This window comes from Hippichthys cyanospilos, chromosome 12, assembly GCF_059441005.1.
Source record: "Hippichthys cyanospilos isolate Australia breed blue-spotted pipefish chromosome 12, RoL_Hcya_1.0, whole genome shotgun sequence".
In the NCBI taxonomy this organism is placed as follows: Eukaryota; Metazoa; Chordata; class Actinopteri; order Syngnathiformes; family Syngnathidae; genus Hippichthys; species Hippichthys cyanospilos.
In genome coordinates this window covers 14,113,536-14,125,972 of record NC_142380.1, presented here as the reverse complement: position 1 = coordinate 14,125,972, position 12,437 = coordinate 14,113,536, and the positions used below count along the sequence as shown (strand labels likewise).

Here is a 12,437-nt window from a genome sequence, read left to right as displayed (position 1 = left end):
CACATACTTAAAAAACAAAAAAACCTTCTGACCACGTTCTACTCTTGGTCCCTACATTTGAAAACAATTATCTACAATTGGTTGAGATTTCAATTGATTGAGATGTCGGTTTGGTATAAAATGGAATAAACAGAGACAGCATGATAATGCCCATTTATGACATTATTTAAGACAATATTATTGGCTCCAAAATCCATTTGTGATAACTGTGTTTTGACTTGTTGCCAGCCTAAGAATACCTCTATCTGATGTTCATAAAAGCAATCTACCGTATTTTCCGCACTATAAGACGCACCGGATTATAAGGTTAATGTCAATTAATGACATATTCTAAAACTTTTTCCATTTTTGAGGCGCACCGAATTATAAGGCACACCCTCAATTAATGACATATTTTAAAACTTTTTCAATCACAATATAGTAATACTCAAAGAAATAACAATAATAACTCAAATAATAACTCTAAACTCTCAATAGCATAATAACTCAATGTCAATATGACTAACCTTGTTCAACTGTAAACACACAAAAGAAACACGTAAAGCTTACTTTATCAGTTCATTCCCCTTCTACGAATCCCAATCTCAATATTGATCCATGTATAAGGCGCACGATCAGCTTTTTTAAAAAAATTAAGGCTTTTATGTGCACCTGATAGTGCGGAAAATATGGTAGTTTATACATCAATCTGAAAGAAAACACACAGGTACTGTTATGGTTATAGTTAGTTCATTTCACATTTTTGTTATTCATTATTTTCAACGCTAATAAAGCTATGGGAACACATTGTTTTGATACTGTCAAGGTGGAGCTGCCATAAGTAAGTTCTTAAAGTGACAATATGTAAGATTGAGACCGGTTTTTGTCATTTAAAATAAATGAATTCAAACTCGTCTTCCATATAATTGACGGTAAAAATGATCGTTTTAATATTTCCCAACATAGTAACGATGAGGGTTGGTCAGGGTGTTTTCCACTTCAAGACACCAATAAGTCGAGGCCGTTTTGAGACTCTAGAGCACAAGTATCGTGCCGCAAAAAATGAAAATGAAAGCAGCAGCATTGATTGGCTATCACTATCAGCTATCACTACTGCCATGGCAGCGCAGCCTTCCCTTTTGCTGATCCACCAGTATGCACTTGTATGTATGTTAAATTATCACGTCTTTCCCACGAAAATAGAGCCTTTTTAATGTTACAGTCACTCATATAGCAGTCGTAGCCATCCTATCCTTTTAAATACAGAAGTTGAATCAGGACTTCTACTTTGCCAAAGGCTTTTTTTTTTCCACACATGTATCTTAAGTACAGAGTGTAAATATTATTTTCACCGCTGAAAGCATGGGAACCTTTAATTAGCCTCTTTGTTCAAACTGCAATTAGTTAAATGAAAAACGTAGTCTACATTGTCACTTACTTGAGGCAGACAACAGCGATTACCACCATGGCAACAATGACCACCAACCCTGCAGAGGCGGAACCTATGATGAGAGGCAGCTGGTCCTGCACAGACTTCTGAGGATCACCTGGACCGAATCACATTAAAAGCATAAATGAGTAGCGGGCAAAGCATGGCTGGAGGGATCAGACAGCGTTGTGTACCACCTGGATAGCAGAAGCCATTAAAACCGTGAAGCTATAAAACCGTAAACCATAGCAACAGATCGGCGCAGAGATAAACAAAGGTCTTACTATGCAGGCTGGTGCTGATGTCCATGGGGTTGCTGTAGCGACCATATCCTGCGACAGTGCGAGCTCTGACCTGCACCACGTAGGGCGTGGCGGCCCTCAACCCCTCCACCTTAGCTGAGCTGTGCTGGGATGTTACAGTGTGTGACATAGCTTGGCCCTGGAAGACATGACGTTTCATGATTACAGATCGCCATGCATCGTAACAAATAAGGACGTACTTGTTACCAGTGTGGTCTATAAACAGGACTGTGCAAATGAATTGATGAAGTCAAGTAAAGACTATGTCGAAAGACATAAAGACTACTTTATTTTTGTTTCTTTTTTCAAACATGTTTATTACTTTTTATTTACTTTATTTTGTTGATTTACTTTTTTATTTACATTGCGGCTCATGTCAAAATGTAATTTTAGTAAACACAGTTCCCTCGCTTAAGGCGACAGGAGGGGGTGTCCACACAGCGTTGACAGCAGAATATCCAAAGTGATTCTCTTCCTATATCAAGTCAAATAAAGCTTGTCTGTGGTCAAAATTTAACTTCATCATACTTCCTTGACACCTATTCCTATTTGGAAAATGTAATGGTGTTTCAGCAGGGCCTTCAAGGTCTTCTGTCCAGGCCCAATCACTGTCAGAAACACAGACCTACATTTAGAACTTACATCAAATGGTAATAATTCTTTTCCAACTGTCTTTTGTCCTCATTTCATGGCATGTGTCTTGGCAGCAGACTTTTAGTTGTTAATGGGTTTGTTTTTTTCTTTTTGGTGTATGTGTTTTCAGCTTCAGTTTTTCCATGCACAGATTATTTTCCCTCCACCTTCAAAATCTCCAGTGCACCCCCCCCCCCCCCCCCCCCCACACACACACACACATACACACACAAACAGCAGTAAAACTGTCTGTCTTTCAAATTTTAGGTGCACCTTTTCTCACCTTCGCAAATCCCAACGTCCTCTTATTGGTTCAGCTATTTCTAGCCTAGGATGATCTGAAGCTGTCTGAAGCTGTCCATCAAAGCTTGATTTACAAAAAAAAAAAAATCCTGGACTTTATGTGGCTAGGTGAATCCATTTTTTTTTTTTTTTTACCACTTTCAGTGTCGTTACTGTATTTATGAGCACGTGAGCTTACAGACAGGACCTGCATTAACTTTTTTGGTAGATATATTTTGTCTGTCCCTTCTATGTCACACGTTGGCCATTTGTAATATTACATCAACATGTCGTGAACAATTGTACCCTATAGTGTTACGTTTCCCTTTCTGTAAATATGTTCATGCCAAATTAATTGATTCTGTCCAACCTTAGTTCCCACTATACTCTATTGTTATTTTATCTTTATTTAGCAAGAAGTCACATCCATTCATCTTCTATAGCCGCTTACTCGGGTCGCAGGCGAGGGACACCCCGGACTGGTTGCCAGCCAAACACAAGGCGCACAAATAACCATTCATAATCAAAATCGCACCGAAGGGCAATTTGGAGTCACAATGAATTACAAGTATGTTTCTCAAAGGCCATCATCAAAGGGTTAATGTTTAAACATACAACAGCTTTTCCTGAACATTGTTTTTGAAAAGTTATGATTTGACATAAATAAGTCATCCAAATGACAAGATGGCTTAACCCCTGTGGTTATTTTGTCCAACCTTTGATCTTCACATTAAAGGAATTTCACATCAAAGGTGACGCACTGAAAGCAGACAATAGGGAGCTGAAATTTCACCCAGAAGGTGAGAACATCTCAATATCGCACGACCACTTAGGTATCCCACTACCAGGGGTGTGCCCTCATTGTCTAAAATAATGTGAGAATCATGTGGAAGAAAATGACCACAAAATCAAGAAGTGCACAAAGGTTAAGAAAATCACAAAATGAAAAATGGCCATCTCATAGCTAAGGCTATTGTGGAATATTGTGATTTAGCATAGGACTGGAAAATGTGCAGTGGCCACTTGTAGTGTTATAATGTGAAAATAAAAGTATTCAATCTTTAAACAGACATGTCATGCAAGTGTAAAATCCTGCTAAGAATTTTCTGCAATACGAAGGTCGTTTGACCGTTGGAGGTCATAAAATGAAAGCATTAAACCTTACAGGCCCTTGCCGGGAATTTGATCAATACCAATGATTAAAAATTGCAGGAGCTACTGAGGCCCTCCATCAATAGAAATGACTCCCTCACACGCACCACTTTAATATTGTACTTCCCAGCATCTGGAAAAGATGAAGACTCCAACTCACCCTTTCGTGGTATTTAATCTCGTAGTCCAGAATGACCCCATTAGGTTTCTCGGGGGGCAGCCATGATAGACTCAGGGTGTCTGCGGTGGAACGCATCAGATGGACTGTTGGTACTGCGGAAGGTGCTGAAGAGAAATGCGGCCAAATTACATTGTTTAAGGGGGGAGCGTCATTATTTTGATGCATGGCACAAACATCTACTCTGTGATATTTGTTGTGTTTGTTCAGTGCAGTTCAGTTTCACCTAAGATGAAAAGACACTTCCTTATCTGTCTGCCACCCAAGGACTAACATTTCACTAATGGTCACCTGTCTTCATACCAAACCTTCCGGTAAGATCATACAAATTGAATCAAACTATACATTTAATAGGCTGAACTGTCCATCCGTAATGGTTGAAGAAATTCTCCGTGTTTCACATTCACTGTATGGGTAGGTGACTCATCTCGCAGCCATTGTCTGCGTTCCATTAACCGCAGTAAAGTGGATTAAGTGTGGGTTGATTTAAGTGATTACAGTGTGTAAAAGGTGCTAAAATTTTTGCATGGGCAAGATGTATGAAGGTGACATTGGTGAATAAAAGAGAGATGGTTTTCTTTACATTTAATAAATGTATTGTCCCTGGACACATTTTTGTTGTGTTCTACAGCATTTGCTTTGCTGAGGCAAATACTAAAAAAAAAAAAAAAAAAACACTGAAGGGATTAAATTACATTTAGTCACTGTATTTATCATATTTCCAAATATGATCAGTTTAATACATTCAATCTAATGTGTCCATTCTTTTTCTCTGATCCAGGGTGGTGATTGGACTTTTGACTCTTTCAAGCGAGCTGTTCATTCACCAACCGTTCACTAAACAGACCTGTTGCTTTTATGATTCTTCATTTTAAAACATAAATGTTGTAGATTTTGGCACATCACAATTTATGATGCCATATTCTAAGTATTTAGGTGATGACATTTTTACATAAAATAGTGTAAGCAGTATGGAAAAGTTAAAAAAAAAAACATTCAATAACATCTTAATCTCTTTAGAATAAATGTGAACATGCAGAACACTTTTCACACATTGACTTGCATACATGTTTTCACTGCATCTGAAACATTTTGAGAAAACAATCACAAAAATCAAATATAGCCTGTAGCCACTCACATCTACTCAGTCACGAGCTCTCCGGTAGCTCCTCCGCACTGCTCCACCTCAGCCTCCTTTCCCTCCCTACTCCGTCCCTTCCTTTTTTTTTTTTTCTTTTTTGTGCAATGAATCCAGAGTCTGCAGATTCATGCCTATCTATTAAATTGCATCGTCAGCTCGTTGTTTTGTTTATTGTATCACTCATGGCTTCTAGACCTTAGAAACAGAAGTTGTAAAGATGATGTAACTGTAGTCATTTGATTTTGTGAATCACTAAAGGCTTTTTTGTCCACTGGCAACATGTTCTAGCATATTAATCAATAACTGCATAGTAAATTAAGAATTCATTACTGTATTAAATTAAAGCTTGAGCGGGATTTATTTGACAGCTATATGAGGTATAATACCAATGATACAATGTTTGGTAATTCAAGATGGGGCATTTTAAATGGAATTAAAAGAAGTGCATTTTTTTAAGATGGCCAATATTTTGAAGGACAGAAATCATGTTTTTATGCAAGTCAAAGGTAGGTAAGTCTCATGTCCAAACTTTTCAAGTTTCAAGCAAATCCCAAGCAACCATGGCAAAATCAAGGAAATCAAACAATTGCCACCTGGCTCAATTCATGTCATGTGCCTGAAGTCACCGTACCTCTGCGAAGAGATCATTAGGACACTCATCGACATTGACCGGGCGCAGGATCCAATAAACCGTGTCTTTCATTGTGCTTTTAAGTGATATTGATTGGCAGAGCCCTATGAATTAACTTGGTTTGTGGACACGTGTAGCATCATTGACAGGTCTACTAACCGGCCTGGTTGGTGGTGATGTTGACTGTCGAATAACGCGGGGAGGCGGGGTTTTTCCCAGAGACACCGTTGACCGCCTGCACCTCGAAGCTGTAGCGGGTGTGAGCCTGCAGATTCCTCACAACCACCTTCCTCTGCCTCAGCCCCAGCCTTCGAGGGGAGATGTCCACGTTGTCGTCGCAGCGCGTGCACGGGCTGCGGTCTCGCAGGCATTTCTTACACACCACGTTATACACCAGGTCACTTCTACCACCGGTGTCTCGGGGTTCTTCCCATTCCAGGGACAGTGAGGTCTCATTCACACTGGAGATTACATTGCGAGGCGCTGATGGGATAGCTGCAAGGGGTTCAAAACAGGGGTTAATCGTCCCCTAATGATGACATGACACATATTTTGCAGTGTGTGCATACCGTATATACGAGGGTGGAAAGTTGTGTGATTTGTGCCCAATTTTGAGGGGTTGCTTTGGGCAAAAAGTCTAAAAAAAATCGATTTATCAACCCAAAATTGGGTTATTTTTTAGTGACCTGTTTTTAGAGTGTGTAGTTGCACAATATAACGTCTCTGAGGCTGTGTTCAGAAACAGCCAATACCATTCAAACAAATTTTAAAACACATTCAGGAAATACCTGACACCATTGAACCTTTTATGGGCCACCATATGCATTTAGTATCTAAACTTAATACGAATACTGCATCACTTTTATACTGCGCTCTTCAGGACACTCAGTGACGCTTTACAATGGCTACATTATTCATGCACTCAAATTTCATACACCAACATTCATAGAACAGGTGTGTCAAACTTAGGGACCGTGGGCCAAATCCGACTAGCCAGGAGGTTTAATCCACCCCGCAAAACCGTAACCGTTAGTCCACTGTCCATAATATCGTAATGCTTTTTTGTTACGTTTTGTTAAAGGATTCACCCAGTAGCGGTTCTGTCCGAACGCTTCTTTTTTTTTAAAATAAATGAAAAAGAATAAAACTTTTGAGAGGTGCGTAGTCCCGATCTGTCTTATTTCTTTTTTTACCAGTATTATTTACAGTTCTGCAATTAGCACACAGTGCTTCCATAATCAACGTGACATCACGACTTCTTTATGGGTTTCCAACTTTTTCTGTCATGTAAATCATTTCATAGGTGCCATTCGGTATCCAAAATGAGACGCTACAGCACCATTTTATTTTGTTCAATTCTTCACACTTCCCTGCACTCTTAGCAAAGAAGTTGTATCACCACAGATTTTGATTGGGGCATTTTCCTTCCTCTGGATATTTGCGTTTCATTGTATTGACTGCATTTTTAGTTGATCTTATCATGTATTCAATAGATAATAAGTATTTTATGAACAAATGGAAAAAATAGATCATAGAAAATGTCCATTCATTTCATGCAATTTGAGGATAGTTATTATATTGGTATACAAAGGGGACCGGAAAGGAAGTTACTTTTCTTTATCTGTTTTTTTGACTACTTTTCAACAATATATTCACGGTTGAATCCCACTATTCACGAGGAATTGGGACTAGGCCTGCGTGCATAACCAAAATTTAAATGTAATTGACACTGTTTTTAAGATTAACCTGTACTGCCTGCTTGCTAATGGATTTTCCTCCAAGCGACCGATGAGCTAAAATGAGTTTGACACCCCTGCCTTAGAAGCGTTTACATTTTAGACGTTTGCTTGGAAGTGAAATTCAACCCATTAAACGTTCTCTTATACTTGGTTTACATACAGTATATTAAAAACAACAAAGAATTGTTGAGGAGGATCATGCATTTTTTAAGCATGCCTCCCAACAAGATGAATTTTATTTTCTAAAACAACCAGTCATCTTTAAGATTTTCCCAGTTAGTTTTTCAAAGGTTGGATTTTTTTTGTTGAAGAAAAAAAATTCAAATAAAATTAAGCATTAAATATTTGTGTTATTAGGTTTATAAATACTACCATTTTGAAATAAATTTCTTTTCTTATTTATGTTCCAGATAACCAGGAAATTCAATGGGGTTTTTTTCTTCCTTGAGTATGTTTTAGTCAAGGCATAAATGAGTTAAAAGTTCCTTTGATTAACCCCGGTGACATTGTTGAGGTCACGTCTTACCGCACAAGCTGAAGTCAAAAAGTAAAGAAAAAAAAAATCCAAGGCATCAAATAAAGCTTGCCATTCAAACAAAATGAAGTAGTCGTTAAGTACAGAAAATATGGCATAATACCCAAAGGCTCCCTACAAATGTTACACAGTCGTTTAAAGTTTTCAGCTCAGGACACAATTGTACTAAAATATAACTGAACTCTGTTGCATCTAATGTCCTAAGGCTAAATTGAGAGTGACCGTAGGACCCAAAGAAGTTGAGGGAAAGGAGAAGAGGATCCTCGCCTAACTGTCCATCCACTAACTTCACCCTCAGCCACATTTCCCTCGCCCTGTCCTTTCTAATTAGAAAGAGACAGTTCAGAGTGGAGCCTCTTCTAATTGGACGCCCGAGTAGAACACACGCTGAGCCCAAGCTGCCGACTGGCTCAACCTCGCTTGTGCGACACCACACAAAGGACAGGCTGCCTTGGCACACAAGCTCTGCCAGGCCACAGGGATAGAAGTGTCAGGCCTGTGTGTTTGTATGTATGTTAAGTTGGAGCTGGTGCTGAGTTCCTGCCTGCGCGTGTGTGCGTGTGTGTGTGTGTTGGTCAGCGTCAGAGTGCAGAGTGTTCCCGCGACAGGGATCTGGGGAGGACAGTTGCGGGGCCGTGTGTGTCATTTAACGTGTGGAAAGGCCCCCTGGGAGTGATTTTACACAGTTGAGGCAGCTCATGTCACTCTCTATCAGCGCCATCGCTGGGCAAAGAGCTTTGTCCATCCACAACTGATATGAACTCGATATCACAAGACATTAGTATCAACAAGTTTACAATTTGCTACTGTCATAGCACACATTTGTCACATAGTGTCTGATGACAATCGTGTACTGTATGTTAGGTTTTCTTTTTATGCAGGAGTAATACGGATTCACACAGACCCTTCAACGAGAGCCTTTTGCAGTCAGTTTTGCAGAACCGAGACGTTAAAGAGATTAGTCAACGAATCGATCATCCTACTCCTTGACGTCAATTAATCTGTAAACATGATTTTGGAGGCCATCTGGACTAAGCAATGAATCGAATGAATGTGATTATTTTGTCATTTTAAGAATGGATTATTTGAAAATTAAATGAAGGTATTGCACAAATACCAGAACGTTGGATTAGTGGTTTACATTAAGACATTCACAATAACTACCAACTACATAATCGCGGGATTTAAACAAGTTGTACACGGGCTCAGGAGCTATTTTTTTGAGCAAGCAATGAATTTTAACTTTACATGAAAACTAATTTAAAACCATATGTAGTGGTAGCTGCATATGATTTCTTTTTGAGTAGACCAAACCTTCTTAACCTGTACATAGAATTTGGACATTTTTTATTGTTGGGTTGATTACTTTGATTAAAACCATAGTCATCCAGAATTATTAAAAAAAAAAAATGTTATTTTTAATTTGCTCATTTAGAGAGGTCTTTCAGTAAACCCATCTGCAGTCGTAGTTTGAGGAGAAACAAGATGTCCGGCCAACAAGGCAACAGAGTCTAAACATATCTGCATGGGTCTGAGAGTAGAAAAATGTGCTTGTTGTGGATAAGAATAGCAGTTAGCCTTGCTAGTTTCAGCTATTATCATTGCAGCTAGTCTTAAATTATTTATACAAGCGAAGAGGGACTATGGGACTTGCGGCGGGGAACAACAGTCGTGCCACAAAATGCTACATTATATCGAATAATGTGCCAAACGCAACCTTGTGATATGCAGCAAGCAAGCAAAATGCATCCAGCAATATTGTGTCACTTTTGTGACACATGTCAGAGAACAGCATAGAATATTTATCAGTGTGTAGAATATTTTACCAAAAAATTAGACAAGCGCATGCTCACTTACAAAATAAGAACGTTTTTCCATCAAATACAGTGGAAAGCTAAGTGAGGTAGAAACAAGGAAAACCATTTTTTTTTTTTTTTTTTACTTAACTTGGCACTGGGCATCCAGTAATAAAAACAATTACATTCAGTTTAACGGGGAACTGTTTTTTTCATACATTATCTATGTTCATGGCTGTCAAAATATGTGCTTATATTAAATGAATCTGTGGCGTCAAAAAGATTCGGTTCCAATGCACTGTGCAGAAAATGCAGTATATCACTGATGTGACTGATGATAACAGATTCAACTTGATTCAACTTTGACCAAAAAGTGAATGAGAAAAAAAATCTTTTGTCGTTCAACCTCTCTAACAGTGTTTCTCAAAAAGGGGTATGAGTACCCCTGTGGGGTACTTGGAGGCCCTTCATGGGGTAGGCCTATGTGAGAATTTAGCATGGTTTCTAATTAGAATTTTTTTTTTGGTACCGTGATAGGAACAGTACAGATTTATTTTCAAATTAAGCGCAAATCAACTGGAACATGACTCAACAAATGACCGGATTGTGATTCATCTCCTAAACGTTTCATGCCTTTATTTTGTTTGCTTTTAATTACACTTTCTGTCGGACAAGCCAGAAATGAGAGAGATTATGTTACGCAATCTGTCTTCTGGAGTTGCTGAGTGGCGGAATTTCAAGCAAAATTACAGTGTCAATTTTAGGATGACTTACTAGTGCAGGAAGTGTCAGGTGGGTCGCTATCAGCGCGGTAGAACCCACTTTGGCAGGGACAAACACCAGCTCCTCGGGCACCAGTGCGACTGTTAGATGGGCAGGCAATACATGAACCGTCGCCGAATGTGGATTTGAAAGTCCCAGGGATGCAAGCTGGATGGGAGGAGAAAAGGAATCAGTGTAGGGAAGTAACCAAATACAAATACATTGTTAATGCACTTTTGTATTCATCCATCCATCCATTATCTGCATAATCCTGACAGCAAGCTGGAGCCTATCCTAGCTGTCTTAGGGTAGTAGGCGGGGGTACACCCTGAATTGGTTGCAAGCCAATTGCGGTGTGCATAAAGACGAACAGCAATTCATATGCACAAATACACCAAAGGACAATTTGGAGTCTCCAATATACTGTTCTCATCCTGCATGCTTTTAGAATGTGCAAGGAAACCGATGTAGGCAATGCAGGCACGGGGTGAACATACAAACTACGCAGAAAGGCCGGGACGGAAGAAAACCCGCAATCTCTGAACTGTGAGGAAGACATGTTAAACAACCCTCCACTGTGCCGCTGTATTTTGTATATTTTCCAGATCGCTTACACTTAGAGTGCTTTTTCAAAATTTGCTAATGTGTTTTGACCGCAACATATCGTGACACATGGTAAAAAGCTGTGCATAGAAAAATACACTGATAGCAGCAACATGGCGGAATGACAACAAAGCAGCATTTAGAGCAAGATATTGCACATCCATGGCAAATTTACAAACGCTTAATAGCTGTTGAACAACAAAGTGAGATTTATCTTCTTCCCAGTAGTAAAAGTAAATAAAAGAGGAAAATAATTTATGTGCAAAGACTGTTTTTTTTCATTGTACTATAGTTAGTAATTTAATCATCAAAATATGCTTTGCATAATATAGACTGTGCGAGAAACTGAAAATTAATTATTTTAACCTAAGTAGAGAAGTATGTGTTGAGCTTTTTAATGCACTTTTTCATTTTTCAATCACAGAATACTTTTAACACCATCAAAAAACTAAAATAAATAAAAAAAAGGTCATCGGAGATTAAAAAAAAAAAAGCTGTCACGGTAAAGGACAAGCAGTCATCACTCCAGTTGAAGAAGAAAAGAGTGCACTGATGAAGTATTTATGGAGACATCAATACACGAGTGAGGAATGGGCAACATTTAAAGCAAACGTTATCTTTGTATTTGCATCCGGTTTCGCCTTTTCTCTCTGTTCCAGGTGACATTAATCTCTCAAAGGCTGGATGACAGTGAAGTTTAATGGAGAAGGGGAGGAAACCAAAGATAAAGATGGCGATGGACCATTGACAGCATTGCCGTTTTCAGACAAACAGAGATGGCAAATGCCTTCGAGGGGACGGATACACCCCAAACCTATCCATCAGGCCGCAGCCCTCAGGATACCATCAAGCCTCCAAATGCATACAGAGCTTCCGTATAATTAGCCTATAAATCAGGAATGTCAGCAAGACACAAATTAGCTGATAAGAGTTGTTTCGAAACCTACATTGTTTGTTGACAAAACTAAGTGACCTGCAATGATGAGTTTGCAACCAAAGGAAAATCGTAAGTTAAAACGCAATATGACAAAATGATCATTTAAATCTTTTGCCTTCAATTTAGTTTTTTTTTTATGTTGTAATATATGTTCCTATGCAGTTTTTATAGGGTCATGTGTTTGTCACATTTTTCACCGCAGTTTTTGATTGGTACTTTTTATGGCACTGGATATTTGTTTCCCATTGAATGTATTTATTTATTTTTTAGTTCATTTTACTTCATTTTTGACTGCCGCTGTTCATGGGGGATAGGACCGACCCAGCACACATATAACA

The 12,437-nt window shown here is 38.8% G+C and overlaps 1 protein-coding gene across 1 annotated transcript in view; it reads right to left on the bottom strand.

Moving 5' to 3' along the window:
• Positions 1-12,437, bottom strand: part of LOC148415003 (ephrin type-B receptor 3-like) — a 69,669-nt gene that overhangs the window by 31,579 nt on the left and 25,653 nt on the right. The window contains exons 4-8 of the mRNA XM_088428847.1: positions 10,572-10,727; positions 5,887-6,222; positions 3,938-4,062; positions 1,693-1,849; positions 1,418-1,526 (exon numbers count right to left, since the gene is read on the bottom strand). Of these exons, the coding sequence (XP_088284973.1) occupies positions 1,418-1,526; positions 1,693-1,849; positions 3,938-4,062; positions 5,887-6,222; positions 10,572-10,727 (883 nt within the window). The remainder of the gene's footprint in view (positions 1-1,417; positions 1,527-1,692; positions 1,850-3,937; positions 4,063-5,886; positions 6,223-10,571; positions 10,728-12,437) is intronic.